The sequence below is a fragment of the Leucoraja erinacea genome, chromosome 2, assembly GCF_028641065.1.
Source record: "Leucoraja erinacea ecotype New England chromosome 2, Leri_hhj_1, whole genome shotgun sequence".
NCBI lineage: Eukaryota > Metazoa > Chordata > Chondrichthyes > Rajiformes > Rajidae > Leucoraja > Leucoraja erinaceus.
In genome coordinates this window covers 33,256,940-33,281,838 of record NC_073378.1, presented here as the reverse complement: position 1 = coordinate 33,281,838, position 24,899 = coordinate 33,256,940, and the positions used below count along the sequence as shown (strand labels likewise).

General features: G+C 44.5%; 2 protein-coding genes across 5 annotated transcripts in view; one reads left to right on the top strand and one right to left on the bottom strand.

Moving 5' to 3' along the window:
• LOC129708736 (lysine-specific histone demethylase 2) overlaps nt 1-19,373 on the bottom strand; it is a 67,237-nt gene extending 47,864 nt beyond the window's left edge. Inside the window, exons 1-2 of one of the 2 annotated variants that reach the window (XM_055654696.1) lie at nt 19,030-19,114; nt 18,802-18,896 (exon numbers count right to left, since the gene is read on the bottom strand). In XM_055654696.1, coding sequence (XP_055510671.1) covers nt 18,802-18,820 — 19 coding nt within the window. In that variant the 5' untranslated portion in view covers nt 18,821-18,896; nt 19,030-19,114. Of the gene's footprint in view, nt 1-18,801; nt 18,897-19,029; nt 19,115-19,354 lie in introns of those variants that run through there. The other variant, XM_055654705.1, reaches the window with a different exon arrangement.
• Nucleotides 19,374-19,699: 326 nt separating this feature from the next.
• The window catches only part of LOC129708722 (probable thiopurine S-methyltransferase), a 46,120-nt gene continuing 40,920 nt past the window's right edge, over nt 19,700-24,899 (top strand). For 2 of the 3 annotated variants that reach the window (XM_055654688.1, XM_055654673.1), the window contains exon 1: nt 19,700-19,850. The gene's annotated coding sequence lies outside the window, so the exon portion shown is untranslated. The remainder of the gene's footprint in view (nt 19,851-24,899) is intronic. The other variant, XM_055654682.1, reaches the window with a different exon arrangement.

The following is a 24,899-nucleotide window of genomic DNA, read 5'->3' as shown; positions in this document are numbered from 1 at the left end:
TTTCTGTGTTGAATCACATCAAACCCATGTGGCTTACTACACCTTAGCTTGCTAGTAACTTTAACCACATGTGATTTTTTCTATTACAAAAATTCAAATTGTGGAGTACAGAGGCAAATAAATAATTGATGGGTCTTTGTCCCAAACATTATGGAGGACACTGTATAACCAAAGGTTTGGCCAAAGGTCATAGGAAAGATAGAGAGAAAGAGACAGAAAGGTATGCAGGAAATTCAAGATTAGGAATTCTCCATCAGAGGGCAAGGCTGTGAATGATGGGGAAAATGATCTGCAGAATTCAGTTGAGTTAGGGTTTAAGAATTAAGATCTTTTAGGGATAACAGTGATGAAGGAAGATAATAGATTCGAGTGACAAGGATGTGAGCGAAGTCAGAAATTGATCGTACACAAAAATGCTAGAGAAACTCAGCGGGTGCAGCAGCATCTATGGAGTGAAGGAAATAGGCAAAGTTTCGGGCCAAAACCCTCTTCAGACTCCATCATTTTAAATCTAAAAGGTTAGCAGGCAAAATACCAATGTAGGATGATGAACTCAAGCAATGGGCATAGTGTACAGGATCGAGTCAGCAATTTTTGGATAACTTCAGATTTATGTAAGCTGGAAAACTAAAGGCTAGGTAAAGTATCAAAGTAATCAAATCTGAAAGTAATAAAAGCACGGTAAAATGTTGCTTAGCTTCAGATTCATATAGAGGTGGTGTGCAGGAAAGGACATAGATAGTTATGGAATTAAATTTGCAATTGGGAAAAACATAGTTGGTGTTCCTTCTAGTGGATAAACCTGTGGCTCATTCATGTTTACTGTTGGACAAGTAGCGTGACAACAGAACAACAAAGTCCAGAGGGTTGATTGAGATGAAGAACAGAGTAGCTTTTGTATATTTATGTATTCTTTGAATGATATGGCCAAAGGGCATGTCATACATTCAGTTATATTGCAATGTTTCCACCAAACAACAGTCATGTAATCTTCCAACCCAGACATAAAATATGTCAGACTAAATAAAAGACTTTGGAAAAAGATGTTTGTATATTTCAACACACTCACTAATGTAAGCTAAAAGAGTGAGACAACAACAATGAGATACAATATACGATAATTACATTTACCCTATAAATATACCCGACTCTGCCAGAAACTTACGGTAGCTAATTTCATTTTATACAAACATTTAGAATCGCATTTAGAATTTTTCTCTGGAAAGGAGTCCTCGCTTGCCAGTGATGATCCTCTTCTCCACTCTTCATGGACTCTTCTGCTGATCTTCTACTCTCTCTGGACCTTTTTATTTAAAATGGCGGCACATCAACCGTCTTGGCTTCTCTACTCCCCTTACACACTTCAATCTCACCTTCACTGAACATGCAGCCCTCCAGACTCAGTAACAAATCCAATTATTATTATCAAACCCAACGACAAGGAAGATGCTGTTGTAATTTGGCAGACTGACCTCAAACATGCTGATGCCAGGTGCCAGCTCCCAGTCACCGACTCATTCCTTCCCCTTGACCATGACCCCACAGACAAACAACAGGCCACCCTCTCCCAGACAATGCCCATCTCATCACCTCTGACATTCTCCTCTCTACAGCCTCCGACCTTATAGTTCCCTGGCCCTGTACTTCCCGTTTCTATCTCCTTCCCAAGATCCACAACAAGACTGCCCTGGCAGAATCATTGGTTCTGCCTGTTCCTGACCCACAAAAGCCATCTCCAGATATCTTTATTCCACTTTGTCCCCACCTTGTCCAATCTCTTCCAACCTACATCTGAAACACCTCACAAACTCTTCGACAATTTAACAATTGTGAATTACTAAGCCCCTATTACCTCATCTATCCCTTGGACGTCCAGTTCGTTTATATCTCCGTTCCCCTCCAGGAAAGTCTTCAGGCCCTCCTGATCTTTCTTGAACACAGATCCAATCAGTTCCCCTCTAATAACATTCTCCATCGCCTGGTGGAATGCCTTCACCCTTAACCTCTCTTTTGACTCCACTAATTTTCTTTGTTAAAGGTGTCATAGATGTACCCCTCACTCATGTCTCGTGTATATCCCGTAGTTCAGCTCTCACTCCCCTCCCCCAAGATGGAATAAGGATAGAGTTCTCCTGGTCCTTGCATTTCATCCTGTGCCTCCGCATCTAATACATCAGGGGGCAACACGTGATGGCTGCCTCACCAACGGTCTGTCTTCGTCTTTTCCTTCTTACTGTTTGAGTTTGTTGCAAAATGTACGTGTTAGTTTATCTTTAGCTTTGTATTATGTGGGGGGTGGTGGGGGAAACTTTTTTATCTCTTTCCTCGACGGAGATGTAATTTCTTCCGTGCTATATCCCCGTCCGCACTGCAGCCTAACACCGTGGAGTTGGCTGCCTCTTGCTGGGACTTCTAGAGCTCCAAAACAGTGGAGCCTGTGGACTTTAACATCTCGGAGCGGACAATCCCTTTGTCAGGTGTCGGCCTTTGGTGCTCCAACCTGTGGGAGCTGCAGACTTAAGCTCGATCGCCGGCTGCGGATGGCTCGACTCCCCCGACCGCGGGAGGAAAGGAGGAAAGAAGATAAGACTTTATTGCCTTCCACCACAGTGGGGAATGTGGAGGAGCTGCTGTGGTGGATGTTCATGTCAATTTTTATGTAGTTGTGTGTCTTGTTGCTTTTTTGTTATGACTATGGCAAACCAAATCCCTCATATATTGCAACGCATACTTGGCTAACTGATTATGATTATGATGATCATTCTCCAACGTTTCCACTTTCTTCAATGTGATCCCACTCGCAGTCACATCTTCTCTTTCCTACCCCTTTCCGCAAAGACGGCGACCACCACAAATTCTTGGTTCTCAATCCTTCCTACCAAAACCATCCCATCCCCAGGTAATTTCCTCAGCAACTGCAAGAGATCTAAAATCTGTCTAGAGTGCGGAAACAGGCACTTCGGCCCACCGAGTCCATGCCGACCAGTGATCCCCACACACTAACACTATCCTACACACACACACACACACTAGGGACAATTTGCATTTCTACCCAGCCAATTAACCTACAAACCCGCACGTCTTTGGAGTGTGGGAGGAAACCGAAGATCTCGGAGAAAACCCACGCAGGTCACGGGGAGAACGTGCAAATTCCGTACAGACAGCACCCGTGGTCAGGTTCAAACCCAGGTCTCTGGCGCTTTGAGGCAGCAACGCTGCACCACCGTGCCGCCTTCATATCAAACCAGGGACCCCGGCAGCCCATCCCAAAGAGTTACTCCAGCACTATGTGTCTTTGTTACAATTGCACAACACCGATATTTTTTCAAGTGGTCAATGACCCTAATTTCTAAAGAAAAAGCAAGTGAGATTGATCTAAAGTTCAGCAGCAGCTATAAAAGCACGACACATTGAAATTATGCATGGTGAGGTGCAATGCACATGCCTGTTTTATGCAGAGAATTTTGGTAATCGTGCTGGCCAAAGAAAGATCATACCTGGAATCAAGAGAAGGCGTGAGAAAGGAATGAGCAAGTGATGTTAAGAAGGAAATTGGGGCCCAAGGTATATCTGCTGCCCCCTTTGACTGCTAATATCAAGGTTCTTAAATACTCATCTTGATATGAGGCATGAGTCTTTTCATACTATACTGCTCCGCAACTCTCCAGATAAAGAATTACTGCCTGAATGGCCAATTCCATTCATGGATCCTAGATTAGAAATGAGTTTTATGCAAGCAATAACAAATATGTTAAGTACATATTTTAATATTACTGTCTATGCCTTTCAACATCCATGATGGAGCTTCAAACAAAAAACCTGGAACAATTTGGAGTCACATATGCAGTAGGATCCAGATCTCTCACAAAAATCTGATCCAAGATGAGATTCCTTCACCTATTTCACAAAAGGATTCCTAATCCATAGTGAGACAGTAAAACACACTACAAAAGAATCCAGGCAAGTTATTGCAAGAGTTCTAATGAATGATCACGCATAAGACCAGTTAAATTACTTTGAGTTGTTAAGGGCAACTTGGACGACCTAATCCACGAGTTTAGAAGATCCTAGACGAGGTGAAAAAAATGTCAAGGTCGTGTTGACTCGCCGAAGTAAAAGACCTCCTACGACTATGTCTCCGACCTCCTACGACCCCCCTCTACCTCAGTCTTCCACACCTAAGACCAACTACGACTAGCTACGAGTGGAAAATTATCACATGATAAAATTACGTCATGTTTGCATTTTTTTTCACGGCCCAGTTACCGACCTACGACTACCATCACGACCTACCTATGAGTAAAAAGTATCAATTCTTTCCATGCCGACCATTTTTTTACTCGTGGACATTTTTTATTAGGCTGGAAAAACGGCGCAACATACTTGAGGCCAAAAGTACACGGAGACCACTCACTTGCATGAGGAAGAGTTGTGAAGACCTCCTACGACCTTGTGGCGACCATGCTGCGAGTACGAGTCAAGGGCAAACTTGGCAGAGGTCGCCAATTAGGTCGTGAAAGTGGGACAGGGGCTTTATATTCCGGACGGCAGAATGAATAACAACCTACACGCTGGTTGCCTGGATCACGGGAGAGAGATTTATTACCCGACATTCCCTGTTAAATATTGAACACCAACTCATTAACATATACATGAATATCAGGGCTCTCGCTTAACATTTTTTCCCTGTTGCCAGCCGGGCAACGTTGGCAGCTTTTGAGGTTGCCAAATGACATTTTAGGTGGTCATTTAAGATGGCTTACATGACGCGTGCTTGGACAAAGTGCGTAGTTATGAAGCATTCTCAATTAAGCATTCACATATTATTTCTGCTTCAAATGAAGTCACAAACTAACATATTTACCAATCAAGACATGATATATACCACAATGTCATGCAGCAAAATTATAATACGGTATCTCAACTCTTTTTACACACTGCAATTAATGCAATTTTTATTATTTCTTTCCACTTCCAAACAAAAATGTGGTTGGATTATTCAGCGTATGATCAACCTGTGTCAATAAATCCTGGACCTTGATAACATATATGCTTAACCATGCACACTACAAGCATGTTTTCTGTGAAGGACCGAACATTATCATGACATGGCCATAGCATGGGTCGTTATTGCTATTGGTACATTAGCACTCTCGAAACACTCTCGCTTCCCACATAATTTATCCACAACAAAATATACAGGTTGCAAGGAATTTTCTAAAGGCATTTTCTGATAATAGCTGACAAAACTGACTATACCCATCTGACATTACACTAACTAACAAGAGATGGCCAAAGGACATAAATGCAGCAAATGTTTGGTAATATATTTAAAGGTGTCAAGACGCCACATTACCAGACATTCAGATTAGATATATGTGACAATGAAGATACCCAGTTTGTAAGCACCATTAAAAAAAAAAAAATTGTTGATAAACGCTTTTTCCATCATTCCCACTTCAGAATTAATTTTAAAATTTCAACTGAAATATCTCCTGACTAAATTTGTGATGTATATGACTGACTGTAGAAGTAAAACCTGGATAAATCCAACGTATAGTTGTGAATGTTGCTCATTAAATAACAACAGTACTGATACTCCATATTAAGAGCATTGATACAGGGGATGTCAGTGAGGACTGAATATAGGCAGGAATGGGGATCAGTGCGGGATGGAGAGGAGGGGTCTCAGGATAAGGGGAGTGGAGAGTGGCGTACGAGAGAGAGAGAAAGGAAGGGGCAGAGGAAGTGGGAAGGAAGGCCAGCTCTCCTTGGACAACAGGTCAGGCATGGAAACCGCAACCAAAATATGGAGGGGACCGCGGACAGAATATCTTAGCGGCCGCGCGGCGAGGCTTCAGAGGCTTCTGTGAACGGTAATTTCAGCTCAACTCTGCCCAAAGATACTAGAGGAGCTCGTCTAGTATCTTTGACTCTGCCTGTCTCGCCTACAGTCATGTCTCAATCCAGACAGGGACAGGCAATGTTGAGCTGGGTTTAGCGCTGCTTCTCTGCGCTGGCTGTGGGCCTGGGGGCACCGCGCCCGTGTGACTACTGATGTCTCTGGCCATCCCCGGGCGTGTGGAGGCTCTCGGGTGGGGACGGGGATGGTCCAGTGGCGGTTCGGTAGCGATTGCAGAGCCAGAGAACGGGATCGGTCCTGGCTGCGGTGCAGGGCTGCCGAGAGTGTTTTGGCTCGTCTCATTCCTCCAATCTCCCCCCCCCTCTTTACTCTACTTCCGCTTCTGACCGACACCTCCCCCCTCCAAGGGTTTGTTTTGAAAGCGCCGTTGGCGGAGTGGCAGCAGCGGCCTTTATCAGGCCGGGCGGGGGGAGGGAGGAGGAGGAGGAGGAGATGGAGCCGTCGCCGCCGCTGCTGCTGCTGTGCGGGGCCCGACATTCGCTCTGACCCTCCGTCACGCCACACTTAGCATCTTTCCCACAACCGTTGCCGACACAAAACGTCACGTTCCTTTTCTCCAGAGATGTTGCCGGACCCATGTAGTTACTCCTGTTTTTTTGCGTCTATCTTCGGTATAAACCAAGTTGCCAAGCCGGGCAAAATGACTCGCTGTTTAGGTTGCCCGGCGGCACTTTGAGTAGTCTGTGGCACCCGGGCAACCGTTAATTTCGAGCCCTGAATATGTATGAATACATTACACTGCTCTCCTTTTTTAAAGTATTAAATCTAAGTACATGGTTACAATTTTGTTGTTGTGATACTTGATTTAAACCAGTATTTATGAAATCTTAAATGATATACATAATATATTCATTTTACATATCTACACATTTTCATTTTACTTATACAGTGAGTTACTTAACTTACAAACCTAATCTGACAACTGGTTTACAGATCCTGCCTGATCGTCTAACAGTAACAGGTGTAACAGGTGTGGGTGTTGACACGACTGTTGGCTTGTTTGGCTCTGTTTTAGTACCCTGACTTTGACAGAGGAATCTGGTTCTATGTCTGTACTAACTGAACTTTGTGTTTCAATCACAGTGGTCTCTTACAACTCACTTTCAGATAAAAACTCGGGGATTAGGACTTCATGCTCAGTTTTTGGTTCATCTTTGGCTGGAATCATTTGATCAACTTGAACACTTTTAATCCTATCTCCAATTTCAACTAAGTATCTTTTTGTTCCACACACTTCCATTATTTTCCCAACATCCCATTTGTTTCGACTGGAATTGTTGGGAGGACTGAGAACACGAACCTGCTCCTCTCCTTTTTGTGGGAGTCAAAATGGCGTTTTTGACTTAACTGTTTTTGCTCAACTCTCAAGGCCAAATTGGGTTGAACAAGACTTAGGCGTATTTTTGGCCTTCTCTTCATCAACAGTTCTACAGGTGAGTAACCCATTGTTGTGTGTTGTGTGGTTCTGTACTTCAGCAAGAAATTAGCCAAACGATGTTTCATGCTGAGCTTTGAACTACCCTGCAAAACCTGTTTCTTGAGAGCATCTTTAACAATTCTAACAGACCTTTCTGCCGCCCTGTTGGAGGCTGGATGGTATGGGGGAACAAGTGTGTGTTTTACACCATTCCGCTGCAGGAACTCTTTGAACCGTCCTGAATGAAACCGAGGCCCGTTATCAGAAACAACTTCTTCCGGTAAACCAATGCATGCAAAAATTGATCTCAATTCATCTATGGTACACTCAGTAGCCGTGCGTGACCCCATATGCTTTACCTTAATCCATTTGGAATAACTATCTACTAGTTCCAGAAAGTGATCATTACTCTTTTCACAAAAATCTACATGAACTCTCTGAAAAGGTCTACTTGGCCATGACCAGGGTTGCAGTAGTGTTTTTGGTGGTTTACTCCAGCAATTTTGGCAGACGCTACATTTGCTCACCAGTGACTCAATGTCACTGTCAATACCAAGCCAATACACTAAACTTCTGGCAATTGACTTCATAATAATAATAATAATAATAATAATAATAATAATATATTTTATTGTCATTGCACATCAGTGCAACGAGATTTAGTATGCAGCTTCCAACCGATGTAAAAGAAAAGTAAAATAAATAAATAAGCTGTGTGACGTGACCATCCGAGGGAGACAGTCCAGGGGGGATGGCGGGCACTCAGCAGGGCCGGTTCAGAGCCGCTATAGCTCTGGGAATAAAGCTGTTTCTGAGTCTGGAGGTTCGGGCGTAGAACGCCTTGTAACGTCTGCCGGAGGGAAGTAGTTCGAACAGTCCGTTACAAGGGTGTGAGGAGTCTTTATGGATGCTGACGGTCTTCCTGAGGCACCGTGTGTGGTAGATGCCCTCCAAGGCTGGTAGCTGTGTCCCAATAATCCTCTGCGCTCTGTGGACGACGCGCTGAAGAGCTCTGCTCTCCGCCTCCGTGCAGCTGAGATACCACACAGAGATGCCATACGTTAATATGCTCTCTGTGGTGCAGCGGTAGAACGTTGTCAGCAGCTGTTGGGGCAGACCAGTCTTTTTTAATGTCCTCAGGAAGAACAGTCGTTGCTGTGCCTTCTTGACCAGCGCAGCGGTGTTGGTGGACTATGTGAGGTCCTCTGAAATGTGAGTGCCCAGAAACTTAAAGCTGGACACTCTCTCCACACTGTCCCCGTAAATGGAGATTGGGGCCTATTCTCCATTATGGGACCTCCTGAAGTCAATAATCAGCTACTTGGTCTTGGAGGTGTTTAGTGACAAGTTGTTACGTGCGCACCAGTCCGCCAGGTTCTGCACCTCCGCTCTGTATTTTGTTTCATCACCGTTGGTGATCAGCCCAATCACTGTTGTGTCGTCTGCAAACTTCACGATGGTGAAGTTTGCTGGTGAAGTTTGCTTACTATGCTAGGATGTTCGGCATGAAGTTCATTCATAATTTTGTTTCTCAAAGACTCTGGTACAACCATTCTGTAACCCACTTAATGCATCCCTGCTCACATGATAATTCATGGCGTTGATTATGGAAAGGCTTCTGCTCTGAGTTCAGAACTGAGTTCAATCCACTATCGATTTCAGTCCAACCGTTCATAGACCCACTTCAGCACAGTGTCTATCTCTGTTTCTGCTGCAATTTCTGTTGTCACTGGAAGGTCTTCATCTACAACTTGCAGCGTGTAGATTGAGTTCTCACTTCCCACGTCAGAGTTCTCATGGGGCAACCGGGACAACGCATCTACAACTGCGTTGCATTTGGAGCTTCTATACTCAACCTTGTAGTCATACTGGGACAGCAAAATTGCCTAACGTTGCATCCTTGATGCCGCCATGGAAGGTATTGCTGACTTGGGACCAAGTATCACTAGAAGTGGCTTGTGATCAGTCACTAGGGTGAATGGTCTGCCGAGAAGAAACTGATGGAATTTCTTGATTCCGAACACGATGCTGAGTGCTTCCTTTTCTATCGGTGCATAATTGCGTTCATTCGGTGATAGGGTGCGGGTTGCAAAAGCAATAGGCTTTTTCTGTCCGTCATTCATTGCGTGGGAGATCTGCACCTACACCATAACTTCAAGCATCACAAGCAAGTTTTATTTCGCATGTCATATCGTAGTGAACAAGGAGTTTGTCACTTGTCAAGTTTTCCTCGCAAATGTCATATGCACGTTGCTGTTCCTTTCCCCATGTCCATTTCACATCTTTTTGTAGCAGATGATGTAGTGGCTTTAGCACAGTTGCTAAATCTGGAAGGAATCGTGCATAGAACTGCACCATCCCAAGGAATGATCGTAGCTCTGACACATTGTTGAGTTTTGGAGCATTCATTATTGCTTCAACTTTCGCCTTCACAGGGCAAAGTCCTTTGGCGTCTACTTTGAGTCCAAGGTAGACCACCTCTGACTGCGCAAATGCACATTTACTTTGTCGCTGTTTGACATTGTGGCAGTTCAGTCGTGTGAGAACTTGCTCGAGGATTTCCAGATGTTCTACCATGCCCTCTGTGAATATCAGTAGGTCATCCTGGTTGCACACACAGTGCGGAATGCCTTGTCACATTTTGTCCATGACAGACTGGAAAATATTCAAGAATAAGGGGGATCTTATAGAAACTTACAACATTCTTAAGGGGTTGGACAGGCTAGATCCAGGAAGATTGTCCCAATGTTGGGGAAGTCCAGAACAAGGGGTCACAGTTTAAGGATAAAGGGGAAATCTTTTAGGACTGAGATGAGAAAAACATTTTTTACACAGAGAGTGGGGAATCTCTGGAATTCTCTGCCACAGAATGGAGTTGAGGCCAGTTCATTGGCTATATTTAAGAGGGAGTTAGATGTGGCCCTCGTGGCTAATGGGATCGGGGGTATGGAGAGAAAGCAGGTACAGGATACTGAGTTGGATGATCAGCCATGATCATATTGAATGGCGGTGCAGGCTCGAAGGACCAAATGGCCTACTCCTGCACCTATTTTCTATGTAGGAGAGGGGGAAGAACAGTCCAGTGGTGGCACCGGAGACCCGTTTTAGTATAGCGTTATGGCATTGAGTGTAAGCACTTTAAGTATTTTAACCCAAGAATCTAATTCTTGCTCAACAGTCATTAGATTGGAAACCATAATTTATTTTCTATTAGTCTGAAGAAGGGTCTTGTCCCGAAACGTCACCCTTTCCATCTCTCCAGAGATGCTGCCTGCATTGAGTTACTCCAGCATTTTGTGTATACCTTCGATTTACACCAGCATCTGCAGTTCTTTCCTACACATTTATTTTCTTTTGTCAAGTTAAATGTTTCAGATGTTGATGATCCAAAAAAAAGTCATCACTCAAGTTCAGACTGCACCTGACAAAGAGGAGCAGCAGTAAAGAGGAGCTCCTTAAAGGAGGAAGGGAGAGAATTTGAAAACTTAGATAATTGAAGCCATAACCTCTTGCATGATCAAACAGCAAGAAAATGAGTCTATAGGCATCTTGAAAGATTACAAGGCTAGAACAATTTTAATTTATTTTACATTAGTTCTCAAATGTATTACTGAATTAAATTTACAATTCAGACAAGAAAAGGTAACATTTGCTGGTTAATTGTGCTAACAAAGCTAATATAAAGCAAAGCAGTTTAGTTTATCATTGTCACGTGTACTGAGGTACAGTAAAAAGCTTTTATTACGTACAATAGAACTTTGTGCCGGTTTGCTCCCACCAAAAAAAACTGTCCAAATAATACCAACTGAGACCAAGCTAGTCACCAGTTTTTAAATATTTTAATTTACATGCTTTTATGTCTTTAAAAAGTATACAGCAACGAGCAGGCATCACCACAAAATATAATGTTTAAATATTTCACTATTTAAAATCAAAAATGCCTTCCAAAAAGGATCGGACCATGCTCAACCATTAAACACACATCATCTTCCTATAATCTAAATGCAAGTTCTAACTAATAATCTCAATTTACCACATGCAAAGGATTTTTTTTACACCAAAGTCAAAACAATGAGACAAGGATGGTAATTACCTTGAACTTTAAGTAAAATTTCCATGGCAACATACTGTTGAAAGTTCTACCTCTTCTTCCTTTAATCACCTCCCCACTGTTCATTCCCCAGTGCAATTACTGCTGTCAGCCATAATATAAAAATCAGCTGGATCTCACCCAAGCACACATTAGGTTACAGAAGATCCAACTTGTGGAAATGTAATATTATCTGATTTAAAAAAAAATAAGTTTTCATGATAGGAAAGTTAGTTACAGAAATCTTCAGGGGTTAGTGAATAGGGGTAGCAGCTAGTTAATTATGCAGGTAATCAGTATTTGAAAACTATTTACATGTAACATCCCCACAGTGGTAAAACAGATAAATTGTCTTTAACACACAAGCGGCCAGCTCACAGCAAGCAGCCAGTTAGTGACACAAGAAACTGCTTAGTCTGGACAGTTGTGCAAAGAAATAAGGGACTGGTGAAACTCAGCAGGTTAGGCACCAACTGTGGAGGGAAGGGACAGACATTTTAGGATTGGACTCATCCTTAGAATGAGCGTTCTTCCAGACTGGAAATATCATCTGTCCATTTCTTCCACAGATGCCGACACAAGGAACTGCAAATTCTGGAATCTTAAGCAAAATACTGGGAGGTCTCAGCGGTCAGGCAACCACTGCATAAACTCCTGAATTCATCCAGCACTTTGTGCTTTGCCCTCCACAGATGAGGCCTGGTCCACTGACTTCCTCCAGCCTTTATATATTGTGCTACTTAATAGAGTTGCTTTGGAAAATGACAAGCAATCTCTGAAATCAGTTTACGGACAGTTGTCAGCATAGACCCTTACAAATCACGGGGATTACAGCCAATTTTAGAAAACAGTTGAGCAATGAAACTATTTCATAATTTAAAACTACTCTAATCAGAGATTGCAATGAGTACCTTGCTGTTAAAAAACTAAACATTGCAAAAGGAGTTAGGATTTGTGCTTCTACCTTTTAGTGCATCAATGCTCCAACATCCTAAAAACAGGAAGGCAGATTATTTTCTAAATGGTATCACGTTGGGAAAAGGGGAAGTACAATGAGGTTTGGGGGTCCTTGTTCATCAGTCACTGAAAGTATGCATGCAGGTACAGCAGGCAGTGAAGAAATCGAATGGCATGTTGTCCTTCATAACAAGAGGAGTTGAATATAGGAGCAAACAAGTCCTTCTCCAGTTGTACAGGGCCCTAGTGAGACTACACCTAGAGTATTGTGTGCAGTTTTGAGAAGTACATTCTTGCTATTGAGGGAGTGCAGCGTAAGTTCACAAGGTTAATTCCCGGGATGGCGGGACTCTCATATGTTGATAGAATGGAGCGGCTGGGCTTGTATACTCTGGAATTTAGAAGGATGAGAGGAGATCTTATTGAAACATATAAGATTATTAAGAGTTTGGACACACTAGAGGCAGGAAACTTGTTCCTGATAGAAACATAGAAATTAGGTGCAGGAGTAGGCCATTCGGCCCTTCGAGCCTGCACCGCCATTCAATATGATCATGGCTGATCATCCAACTCAGTATCCAGTACCTGCCTTCTCTCCATACCCCCTGATCCCCTTAGCCACAAGGGCCACATCTAACTCCCTCTTAAATATAGCCAATGAACTGGCCTCAATTACCCTCTGTGGCAGAGAGTTCCAGAGATTCACCACTCTCTGCGTGAAAAAAGTTCTTCTCATCTCGGTTTTAAAGGATTTCCCCTTTATCCTTAAGCTGTGACCCCTTGTCCTGGACTTCCCTAACATCGGGATGTTTGGGGAGTCCAGAACCAGGGACCACAGTTTAAGAATAAGGGGCAAGCCATTTAGAACGGAAATGAGGAAATACTTTTTCACACAGAAAGTTGCGAGTCTGTGGAATTCTCTACCTCATATGACGGTGGAGGCCAGTTCTCTGGATGCTTTCAAGAGAGAGTTAGATAGCGCTCTTAAAGATAGCGGAGTCAGGGATATTGGGAGAAGGCAGGAATGGGATACTGATCATGTGGATGATCAGTCATGATCACATTGAATGGCGGTGCTGGCTCGAAGGGCCGAATGGCCTACTCCTGCACCTATTGTCCATTGTATTATCACAAAGTAAATAAATTTAAATTTATGTTAATTCAGTACAGCTTGGCTATTATTTTCTATGCTGAAATCTATATTCATGTCAGCAAACAACACGAAATGTTGGAATAACTCAGTGGGTCAGGCAGCATTTCTGGAGAACATAAATAGATGACGTTTTGGGTTGGGATCCTTTTCCAGACCCAACCCGAAACATCTCCTATCCATGTTCTCCACAGATGCTGCCTGACTAGCTGATTTACTCCAGAATTTTTCTGCAAACCAGCATCTGCAGTTCTTTGTGTTTGCAATCATGTCAGCAGATTGCAAGATAAATGGAAATTCCATGCAGATTATGGTAAATCAATAATATTTGAATGATCTGTAAATATGAATCAAATTAGCTGTCAAAGTCTTTAAGAGCATTTCATGGGTAAAACTTTCTGACTATAATGCTGGAAGCACTGCTGTCATTCAGTCCAGATTTATGGTGTACGGAACAATTCAGTCAAGGAGATTGACCTGCTGAATTTGGACAAAGTAAGTCTGGGCTTGCGCACTGGGAATGCAATTTTGTTTTGTTTTTAAGTTTAGAAATTCATCCTCAGCTGCTTACACAAATGAAGCTTTGAAAACAGTGAATGCGCATCGCATTTCATTTCTGAAATTTGATTCCATATGAGACAACTGAACCAAGTGTTGTACGCATAGCCTAGTGCACTGCTGCTATGTTACATTTGTATGCATCAACTTGGATTGAATTTCAATCGAAAATCTATTGACATGGTGGCACAGCGGTAGAGTTGTTGCCTTGCAGTGCCAGAGACCCGGGTTCGATTCTGACCACAGATGCAGTCTGTACAGAGTTTGTACGTGCTCCCCATGACCTGTGTGGATTTTGCTCTGGGAACTCAGGTTTCCTCCCACATTTCATAGACATACAGGGTTGTAGGCTAACTGGCTTGGTAAAATTGTAAGTTATCCCGAGCATTTGTAGGGCATGTTAGTGTGCGGGGATCGCTGGTCGGCGTGGACTTGTTGGGCCGAAGGGTGTGTTTCCACGCCGTATCTATAAACTAAACTAGAAATTAATACGTTAAAAATAAGCCATTTCTAAGAAGCTAAAATTGGTGTCTGCAGGTAATTTTAGTTAGAATTTAAAACGTACAAATTGTAGACTAATTTTTTGAACTAGCGAACAGAAGTCTTATGAATACTTCACAGATTTTGTGGCTGCGACTCCAAATTTCTCATTACGTCGTGAAAGTGAAACGACTTATGTGCATGCACAATTTTAAAATGTATATCTTGAAACTGCAATCAGTGATTCAATCCTTCCTCAAAAGCACTGCTTTTTATCAGTCTTCTTTCTGATGTAATCAAGCTGAAACAGTTGGGCATTGTCATTTGGTGCATGTGATTGAAATATATCACCAGCGATGCACCAATTTAGTGAGCATATTTCCTTAGTGATCCTAAACATATGCAGGTATTAATATAATGGTTCTCATATATATTCCAATATAATGGATACATTTTAAATTTATGGTTTTGCAGGTTACCTTAATTATTGCCAAGTTTCCATCTTTATTTTACACTTGAACGCTTAAAGAGATTAAAAATGCTAGGTAGACACAAAATGCAGAGGTAACTCAGCGGGACAGGCAGTATCTCTGGAGAGAATGCTACCTGCCTCACTGAGTTACTCCAGCATTTTGTGTCTACCTTCGATTTAAACCAGCATCTGCAATTCTTTCCTAAATAATTAAAAATGACTGCAGTCATGTGAGATGCTCAACCAGATTGATGATACCAGAGTTACTGGGTGCCATAATATTTATAGCCTAAAGACTCATTAATGATGATTTATTAAACCAATTTTTTTAAACTGCGAAACGTTGATCAGGTTTTTAAAGAACAAAATGGAGATAGCGCCCTGGAGTAGTTGAGTGACGGAATTCCATGTCTGCTGATGCTGCAACTGCCAGTGGTGAAAATAAAAATGAGCATTGCCAAGCAACTAATATGTAATAATGTAGATATTAATAAATGGGTAAGGCCTGTAGGAGTTTGAAAACTATTATTTTTGAAAGGATCATGAATATGGCCATACAAACACGGTGACAATAGACAATAGGTGCCGGAGTAGGCCAATCGGCCCTTCAAGCCAGCACTGCCATTCAATGTGATCATGGCTGATCATCCCCAATCAGTACCCCATCCCTGCCTTCTCCCCATATCTCCTGACTCCGCTATCTTTAAGATTCCTCTCTTGAAAGTATTCAGAGAACTGGCCTCCACCGCTCTCTGAGGCAGATAATTCCACACTCACAACTCTCTTTGTGAAAAAATGTTTCCTTTCTAAATGGCTTAACCCTTATTCTTAAACTGTGGCTCTTGGTTCTGGACTCCCCCAACATCGGGAACATGTTTCCTGCCTCTAGTGTGTCCAAACCCATAATAATCTTATATGTTTCAATAAGATACCCTCTCATCCTTCTAAATTCCAGAGTTTACAAACCCAGCTACACCATTCTCTCAGCATATGACAGTCCCTCCATCCCGGGAATTAGCCTTGTAAACTTACGCTGCACTCCCTCAATAGCAAGATTGCAACAATAATGCAACTTTCCGTCTTCACTTGACTGCAATATTCCTCAGCAAAAGTATAAAGATCACTGGACAGATAATGTATTTCCTTGGATTGGAAAGCAGTGATGGGATTGGTCAAAATCAGCATGGATTTATGAAGGGGAAATCATGCTTGACTAATTTTTGGGAATTTGTTGAGGAAGTAACAAGTAGAACGGATAAGGGAGAGCCAGTGGATTTGGTGTATCTGGACTTTCAAAAAGCATTTGACAAGGTCCCACACAAGACATTAGTGTGCAAAATTACAGCACATGGTATTGGGGTAGGGTATTGACATGGATAGAGAACTGGTTGGCAGACTGGAAGCAAAGAGTAGGAATTAACGGGTCCTTTTCAGAATGGCAAGCAGACTAGTGGGGTGCCGCAAGGCTCGGTGCTGGGACCCCAGTTATTTAGAATATATTAACGATTTAGACGAAGGAATTAAATGTAACATCTCGAAGTTTTCAGATGACACAAAGCTGGGTGGCAGTGTGAGCTGCGGGGAGGATGCTATGAGGCTGCAGGGTGACTTGGATAGGTTGGGCGAATGGGCAGATGCATGGTAGATGCAATATAATGTGGATAAATGTGAGGTTATCCAATTTGGTGGTAAGAAGAGGCAGGCAGATTATACTCTGAAACGTGTCAGATTAGGAGAAGGGGAGGGGAATCGAGATCTGGATATGCTTGTACATCAGTCACTGAAAGTAAGCATGCAGGTACAGCAGGCACTGAAGAAAGTCAATGGCATGTTGGCCTTCATTGCAATAGGATTTGAGTTTAGGAGTAAGGAGGTCCTACTGCAGTTGTACAGGGCCCTTGTGAGACCGCACCTGGAGTATTGTGTGCAATTTTGGTCTCCTAATTTGGGGAAGGACATTCTTGCTATCGAGGCTGTGCAGCGTAGGTTCACCAGGTTAATTCCCGGGATGGCGGGACTGACGAATGATGAAAGAATGGGTCGACTGGGCTTGTATTCACAGGAATTTAGAAGGATGAGAGGAGATCTTATAGAAACATATACCTGTACAAGTATTGGACAGGGTAGATGCAGGAAAAATGTTCCTGATGTTGGGGGAGTCCAGAACCAGGTCACATTTTAAGAATAAGCGGTAGTCCATTTGGGACTGAGATGAGGAAAAACTTTTACACCCAGAGTTATGAATCTGTGGAATTCTCTGCCACAGAAGGCAGTGGAGGCCAATTCACTGGATGTGTTCAAAGGAGTTAGATTTAGCTCTTAGGGTGAAGGGAATCAAGGGATATGGGAAAATAGCTGGAACGGGGTACTGATTTTGGATAATCAGCCATGATCACATTGAATGTCAGTGCTGGCTCGAAGGGCCGAATGGCCTACTCCTGCACCTATTTTCTATGTTTCTATGTATATCAAATTGCAACTTCCTTATTTTAAAACGAAAGAATGTTGTTGCAAGTTTCTGTCCAATTTGTCTAATTATTATGCAGCGACCTCATGGTGGAGCCATTATTCCTACCGCAAAAAAACACACTATTTGAGCTTCGGTATTCGGATGGCAGATCCTGTCGGATCCTGTTCCTTATGCTTCACTCAAGGAATCCTGCATCATAATTTCAAAATAAAGCTGCCCGTTGGAATATCTCGAACAGTAATTTATATTACCATTTTCACAAACATTGATATTCAATACAGTAATGTACACACATCCTTCCATCAAATCACATCTGCTACAAAAGGGATACAAATTAAAAATTCTGTTATAGACACCTTACTTTTTCTAGTTGAGCAAGGTTAGTGGCAATTGTCAGGATAATAGAAGTATCTAGTTTCAATACAAATGTTAAACATGGACAGCACAAATTAAAATACAAAAATGTGAATTACTTTCCCACGATCTCTATCATAAACTGCTTAAAATCTACATGAAGGAAAACTGCAGTTAACTGAAGAATAACTTACTGACGTTTAAACAATGTAACATTTCCTCCAAGCTTTTAAAAATACAACTCATTAAATGGGCCTATTACATTCAAATTAATCAATTGTTTAAAATGCAACCCCCAACCGATTACTATTCATGACAATCACTGATAAGAGTAATCTTCAGTTTGTTCCGTCTTTGCCAAAAATCTTTGTGTGCATTGTTGCCGGTAAACATTGCACCCAACAAAGGCAAAACAAAGAGCATGTATGCAAAGTAAAGCGATCAGATTACATTAAAGTGCCCCTGAAGAAAATACCTTCTGAAGTAAGCAAACGGGGAAGGAAAAAAAAATCTCCATTGAAATGCCGATTCAAAACAATGAGACTGCGATGGCTGGTCAATGTCAAGAACAGGAGTCAATTTCCACTTCTCGTTAACATTGACCTTGCCTTGTTGCCGACAACAATGTGGTTTTAATCCTGCTAGGTCTGTCTATGCGAGCTCGGTCTGCGGCTCGGGGAAATCGATGCCCGAGTTCAAGGCCGGTGTGTGGAGATCTTTGATATCCTCTAATCTTCGCACACGGTGGCGGCGGGGATGGGAGTGGAGAGTAAACGACAGCCCCCGGGGAGGAAGAGGCCGATCGGCCCAGTAGAGGGCCCGGTGACTGCTGGCGTGAGGGGCGGCGGACGAAAATAGATCTTTCTTTATAATTTTTTTTTTAATCACTCTAATGAAATGGGCGAGAGCAAGCGGGCGGCGGCACTTTACCTGTGTCCGAATAATACATGGTGGCGCGGCTGCCAGCCCGCCAGCCGATCGTTCCTCCTCCTCCTCCTCCTCTTCCCTCTCTCTGACTCCTTCACCTCCGTCCGTCCGTCCCTCCTCTCTCTCTCTCTCTCTCTCTCTTTCTCTTCCCTCCCTCCTCTGTCACTCCCTCTCTCCCTCCTCTGTCACTCCCTCTCTCTCTCTTCCCTCCTTCCTCTGTCACTCCTTCACCTCCGTCCGTCCGTCCCTCCTCTCTCTCTCTTCCCTCCTTCCTCTGTCACTCCCTCTCTCCCTCCTCTGTCCCTCCCTCTCTCCCTCCTCTGTCCCTCTTCTCTTCTCAACCCTGGCCTCCCTTTCTGTCCGTCCGTCCGTCCCTCTCTCTCTGTCCCTCCGATCACTCTCTGTTCCCTCCTTCTCTCCTCTGCAGGTTCTCCCCTCCTCTGTATGTCCTCCCTCCCTGCGCTCCTCACCTCAGTTCCGCCCCTCCTCTATCCTGCTCCTCCTCTCTCCTCCCCCTCACCCGCGCGGGCGCGCGCGCGCTCCCCGACCCACTCACCCGCGCGAGCGGGCGCGCCCTCCTCCCTCTGGCATATTCACCCGCACGACGCAGCTCGGGCGCGCGCGAGCGCTCGCAACCCCTCGGCCCGTGGGAGGAGCTCGGGCTCGCTCGCCCTCAACGCGCGCGGGCGGGAGAGAGCAAGAGAGGCGCGCGTGACCCCCCTCCCCCCCAACCTCCAACCCGTTGCATCCTCGCCCAGCCCCGCCCCACGCGCGTCCCTCCTCCCCCACGTGATGCGAACCCCGCCCCCTCCCCCACGCGTCGTACGTCCTCCCTCCTGCGCGCCCCAAGCTCCGCCCTCCCACGCGTCACGAACCCTTCCTCATGCCACGCCCCCCCCCCCCCCCCCCCACAAAGATCTTTGCCCTCAACGGCCGTGATTTATATCAAAGATCCGCGCGCCCGTCCGACGCCGCCATCTCATCGCCATCACCATCACCATCATCATCATCAGGGGCGGATTCAGTAAGTGTCAAAGATCCTATAGCGGAGGGTAAGTGTGTCCGGTCGCCCTCGGACTCTGACACAGTGGCGAGACCAAACATACCAGCGATCGTTTCGCTGGACACCTCACACTGACCTTTCCGTCCTGGGCCTCCTCCACTGTCAGTGTGAGGCCCAACGCAAATTGGAAGAACAGCACCTCATATTTCCCTTGGGCAGCTTACACCCCAGTTAAATGATGTTGATTTATCTAAGTTCAATTACCCCTCTCTCCTCTACCCACCCCCACCCGAGTCGTATCAAAGTTGGCTTGTTGTAGCAATGTTACAAAATTTTGAGATTTTAAAAATCAAGTCTGTAATTTATCCCATCAGATAAAGCATAAAAAGAAGTTTAATTTGACACTTAATTCACTTTCATATCTTCAGTATTAAAACGTTATGGCCATTTTCATACTCTGAAATTAGCATCTTGTTCCCAATATCCACAATGTTACAACATTTTGAGATTTAAAAAATCAAGTCTGTAATTTATCCCATCAGATAAAGCATAAAAATGTTTAATTTGACACCTAATTCACTTTCATATCTTCAGTTATGGCCATTTTCATACTCGGAAATTAGCATCTTGTTCCTTATTGCTTTTCTAGTGACTTAACACCAAAGCTGTGATGGAGGACAGTCAAAAGCCCTTAACTTTCTTAAAAATTAAGAGAACTGAAATAAATTTTCAGTTATTATAGATTGAAGCATTCTGAAACAAAGATGAAACAATCTTACTTAGATGACTTGAAATTAGGGCATTTAATTAGTTAGTTACCTAATTGACTACGCGACTCTCGTCAGCAGCGGCCTCTGCAGCCCGTCTGCGTTTTTATTATTTTTTGTCTATGTTTTTATGTAATTTTTGTTATTTTTTGTTGGGGTATGTGGTATGGGGGGGGGGGGGGGGTGGGGTGGGGTGGGGTGGGAGGGAGGGGGTAACTTTTAATCTCTCCCTGCACGGGAGACCCGACCTTTTCTTTGTCGGGTCTCCGTTGTCGTTGGGGCTGCAACGAGGAGCGGCCTCCAACAGGAAGACCAGGGGCTCTGGTGCCGACGACTCACCTCACCGTCGCGGAGCTGGCCGAGTGTGGAGCGGTGGTGGAGCGCTGCTGCGGCCCGACCTCCGGAGATTCGGAGGCTGCAACTACGGGTCTGGCGGACGGCGGCACCGGCAGCCCGCGGGTCCCTGGAGGGAGACCGCTTTTCAGGGCTCCCGCAACGGCGACTTCTCCCGCCCGAGTTGCGGGGTTGAAGAGCTCCTGGAGTGGGGCCTTACAGCACCGCCCCGCGCGGCTTGGAATGGCCGCAGGACTTTGCGAGCGCACACCGGGGGCTCCAACACCAAGACCTGGAGCGTGGCCTTGCATCACCCGGTGTGGCTTTAATGGCCGCGGGACAATCGCCATCGCCAGCCGGGGACTTTGACTTTGACTCTGACATCGGGGGGGGGGGGGGGGGGGAGCGGTTCCTCGCTCCCCTCCATTGAGTCTGTCCAAAGCAAGCGCTGTCTGCGGAGGGCGCTCAGCATCGCCAAGGACTGCTCTCACCCCAACCATGGACTGTTTACCCTCCTACCATCCGGGAGGTGCTATAGGTCTCTCTCCATTGCTGAACCAGCAGGTCGAGGAACAGCTTCTTCCCGGCGGCTGTCACTCTACTCAACAACGTACCTCGGTGACTGCCAATCACCACCCCCCCCCCCGGACACTTATTATTATTTATTCAAATCGTTTGCTATGTCGCTCTTCAAGGGAGATGCTAAATGCATTTCGTTGTCTCTGTACTGTACACTGACAATGACAATTAAAATTGAATCTGAATCTGAATCATTCCACACCGCTTCCACTCTCTGAGTAAAGAAGTTTCCCCTCATGTTACCCCTAAACTTCTGTCCCTTAATTCTGAAGTCATGTCCTCTTGTTTGAATCTTCCCTATTCTCAAAGGGAAAAGCTTGTCCACATCAACTCTGTCTATCCCTCTCATCATTTTAAAGACCTCTATCAAGTCCCCCCTTAACCTTCTGCGCTCCAGAGAATAAAGACCTAACTTATTCAACCTTTCTCTGTAACTCCAGGACAAGGGGTCACAGCTTAAGGATAAGGGGGAAATCCTTTAAAACCGAGATGAGAAGAACTTTTTTCACACAGAGAGTGGTGAATCTCTGGAACTCTCTGCCACAGAGGGTAGTTGAGGCCAGTTCATTGGCTATATTTAAGAGGGAGTTAGATGTGGCCCTTGTGGCTAAGGGGATCAGGGGGTATGGAGAGAAGGCAGGTACGGGATACTGAGTTGTATGATCAGCCATGATCATATTGAATGGCGGTGCAGGCTCGAAGGGCCGAATGGCCTACTCCTGCACCTAATTTCTATGTTTCTATGTTTCTATGTAACTTAGTTGTTGAAACCCAGGCAACATTCTAGTAAATCTCCTCTGTACTCTCTCTATTTTGTTGACATCCTTCCTATAATTGGGCAACCAAAATTGTACACCATACTCCAGATTTGGTCTCACCAATGCCTTGTACAATTTTAACATTACATCCCAGCTTCTATACTTAGTGAAATCCGTCCCCGTTGACGGCTTCAGAAGCTGATTTTAAAATCACTCCAGCGCTGAACTTGTCGGGCGATTAAAAAAAAAATACACAGAACGGCCGTTGGAACAATTCTTCAGCAAAAGCTTGCATTCCAACAAAATATAATCCAGGACAAGGTAGGAAAACACCGCGTTTTAACCCCGCCCCCCCCTCAAAGGAGCCAAAATTGTGCACACGGCCAGTGGCAGAATTGCAGCGCCGCTGAAGATAAGTATTGTAACATACCTACCTATAGGGAGGTTTCACGGCAGTCGGGTCACGACCCATGACCCGTACTGTTGCTACGCTACCACAAATGGAGTACACGCGATGAACTGCAGGTAAGCACTTACCATTGTTTCCAGCGTAGCGGGCCCGTTAAAACCCGCTGAAATTGTCAATTTTTGCGCTGTAAATAATAATGGAAATCGGGACAAGCGTGAGAGACATTTAGCCTACTTCAGAATTCCAAAAGTGAGGAGAAATGACGGTAAATAGGAGCGAGAGCTGAAGGGACAACAACAGCCAGAGTGCTTGGCGAACATTGGCTGTTTGCTCACTGCATTTCATCAACTAAGGCATTATTTGTGTTTTTCTTGATTCCTTTGGCATCTAAAAAGTTTCAGAAGTGATAAATCTGGCTGTAAAATTTTAAAATCGCTCATGGTTCTCAAGTGGATTTTTACATACAAAGAAAAACGCCACTGAAGCAAAATTTACAACCAGATTTATCACTTCTGAGTCTTTTTAGATACCAAAGGAATCAAGAAAAACCACAAATAATGCCTTACTGTGATGAAATGCAGTGAGCAAATGCGATAATTCCCAATATTTTCAATTCCGATATCTGCACGGCCAATGTTCGCCAAGCACTTTAGCTGTTGTTGTCCCTTCAGCTCTCGCTTCTCTTTACCTTCATTTTGCTTCACTTTTGGAATTCTGAAGTTGGGTACATGTCTCTCACACTTACCCCGACTTCCACAATTTTTTACAGCGCAAAAATTCAACATTTTGCCGGTTTTTAACAGGTAGGAAAGTACGCGTTTCTTGCATTAATAACTTATACCGGAAGTTACGGATGTCCTCCAGATGGATTGAGCGGCTCCGTGCGTCAAGCCCTATGACCCAGTGACCTTACGTGTGCATGGCCATTTTCATAGCCTTGTTCCCTATTGCTTTTCCATTGACTTAACTCAAAAGCTGTGATCAAGGACAGTCAAAAGCCCATAACTTTCTTAAAGATTAAGAGAACTGAATGAAATTTTCAGTTATTATAGATTGAAGCATTCTGAAACAAATATGAAACAATCTTACTTGGATGACCTGAAATTAAAGCATGTAATTAGTTAGTTACCCAATTGTAGCTAATTACAAAATTCAATTACTAGATCTAAACATCTATCCATTTCTTAAGAAAAAATTAACATTTTTAAATAGCCTAAATGTTCAAATAACATTCACACAATAATTCACACAATAAATCATCTTGCGGGGCAAGATGATTCAGCGAGATCATCGGAGAAGGGAGGTGTGGGGGGGGGGGGGGGGGTGGGACTGAGGATAGAGTGCGGTGATTGGAGGAGGGAAACGTGGCACAGACCTGTGCCTCATCCGCAGCCAGGATCGATCCGGGCCAGGTCGCCGGTGCTGTCCTGTCCCCACCCGAGTGCCCCCCCCCCCCACCACGGGTGGCCAGAAAGGTCGGGAGTTAGATGGGAGCTGTACCCACAGGCTCACAGCCAGCGCAGAGAAGCAGCGCTAAACCCAGCTCAACTCTGCCTGGTTAACCTGCCTGGGTTTGCGGGAAATATGGCCAGCGCGGAGAAGCAGCGCTGGTATCCCGTCAGTCCAGTCAGGGCTTGTAGGTTAACCCGGCAAGACAGGCAGAGTTGAGCTGCATTTAGCGCTGGATTGGGCCACCGAAGCCTCGCGCATGTGTGCGCATGCGTGCGCGGCCGCCAAAAAATTCTGTTCCCCGGTCCCCTCCATGTTTTGATAGCGCGTTCCGTGCCTGGTGTGAAGGGATGATCAATGGTTGACATGGTCTCGGTGGGCTGAAACATCTATACCTTGTTCAATGCCTTTTGATATTTTGAAACAAACAGAAGCAGATGATGCTGCCTGACCCACTGAGTTCCTCAATAGGTCTGTATGAGGTCCTCTGCTGGAGAGGTCAATACCTGCAAGGGAGGTTGAGGACGGAAGATGGGGGAAAATTGTAGACACAGGGTGGTTGAGTAGCTCAGCATCCTCTGGAGATCATGGATGTGTGAAGTTTCGGGATGGGACGTTTCTTGAGACTCAGTCTGTTCCGATCCACAATGCTGGCGTTTTTCTCCAGTGATGCTGCCTGATCCGCTGTGTTGCTCCAGCATTTTGTGTTTATATTTGGTATAAATCAGCATCTGCAGTTCCTTGTTTGCAAATTGTTATGCATGTTGCAGAATGAGACCCAAGTTGGCGCCAAACTTGGGTGA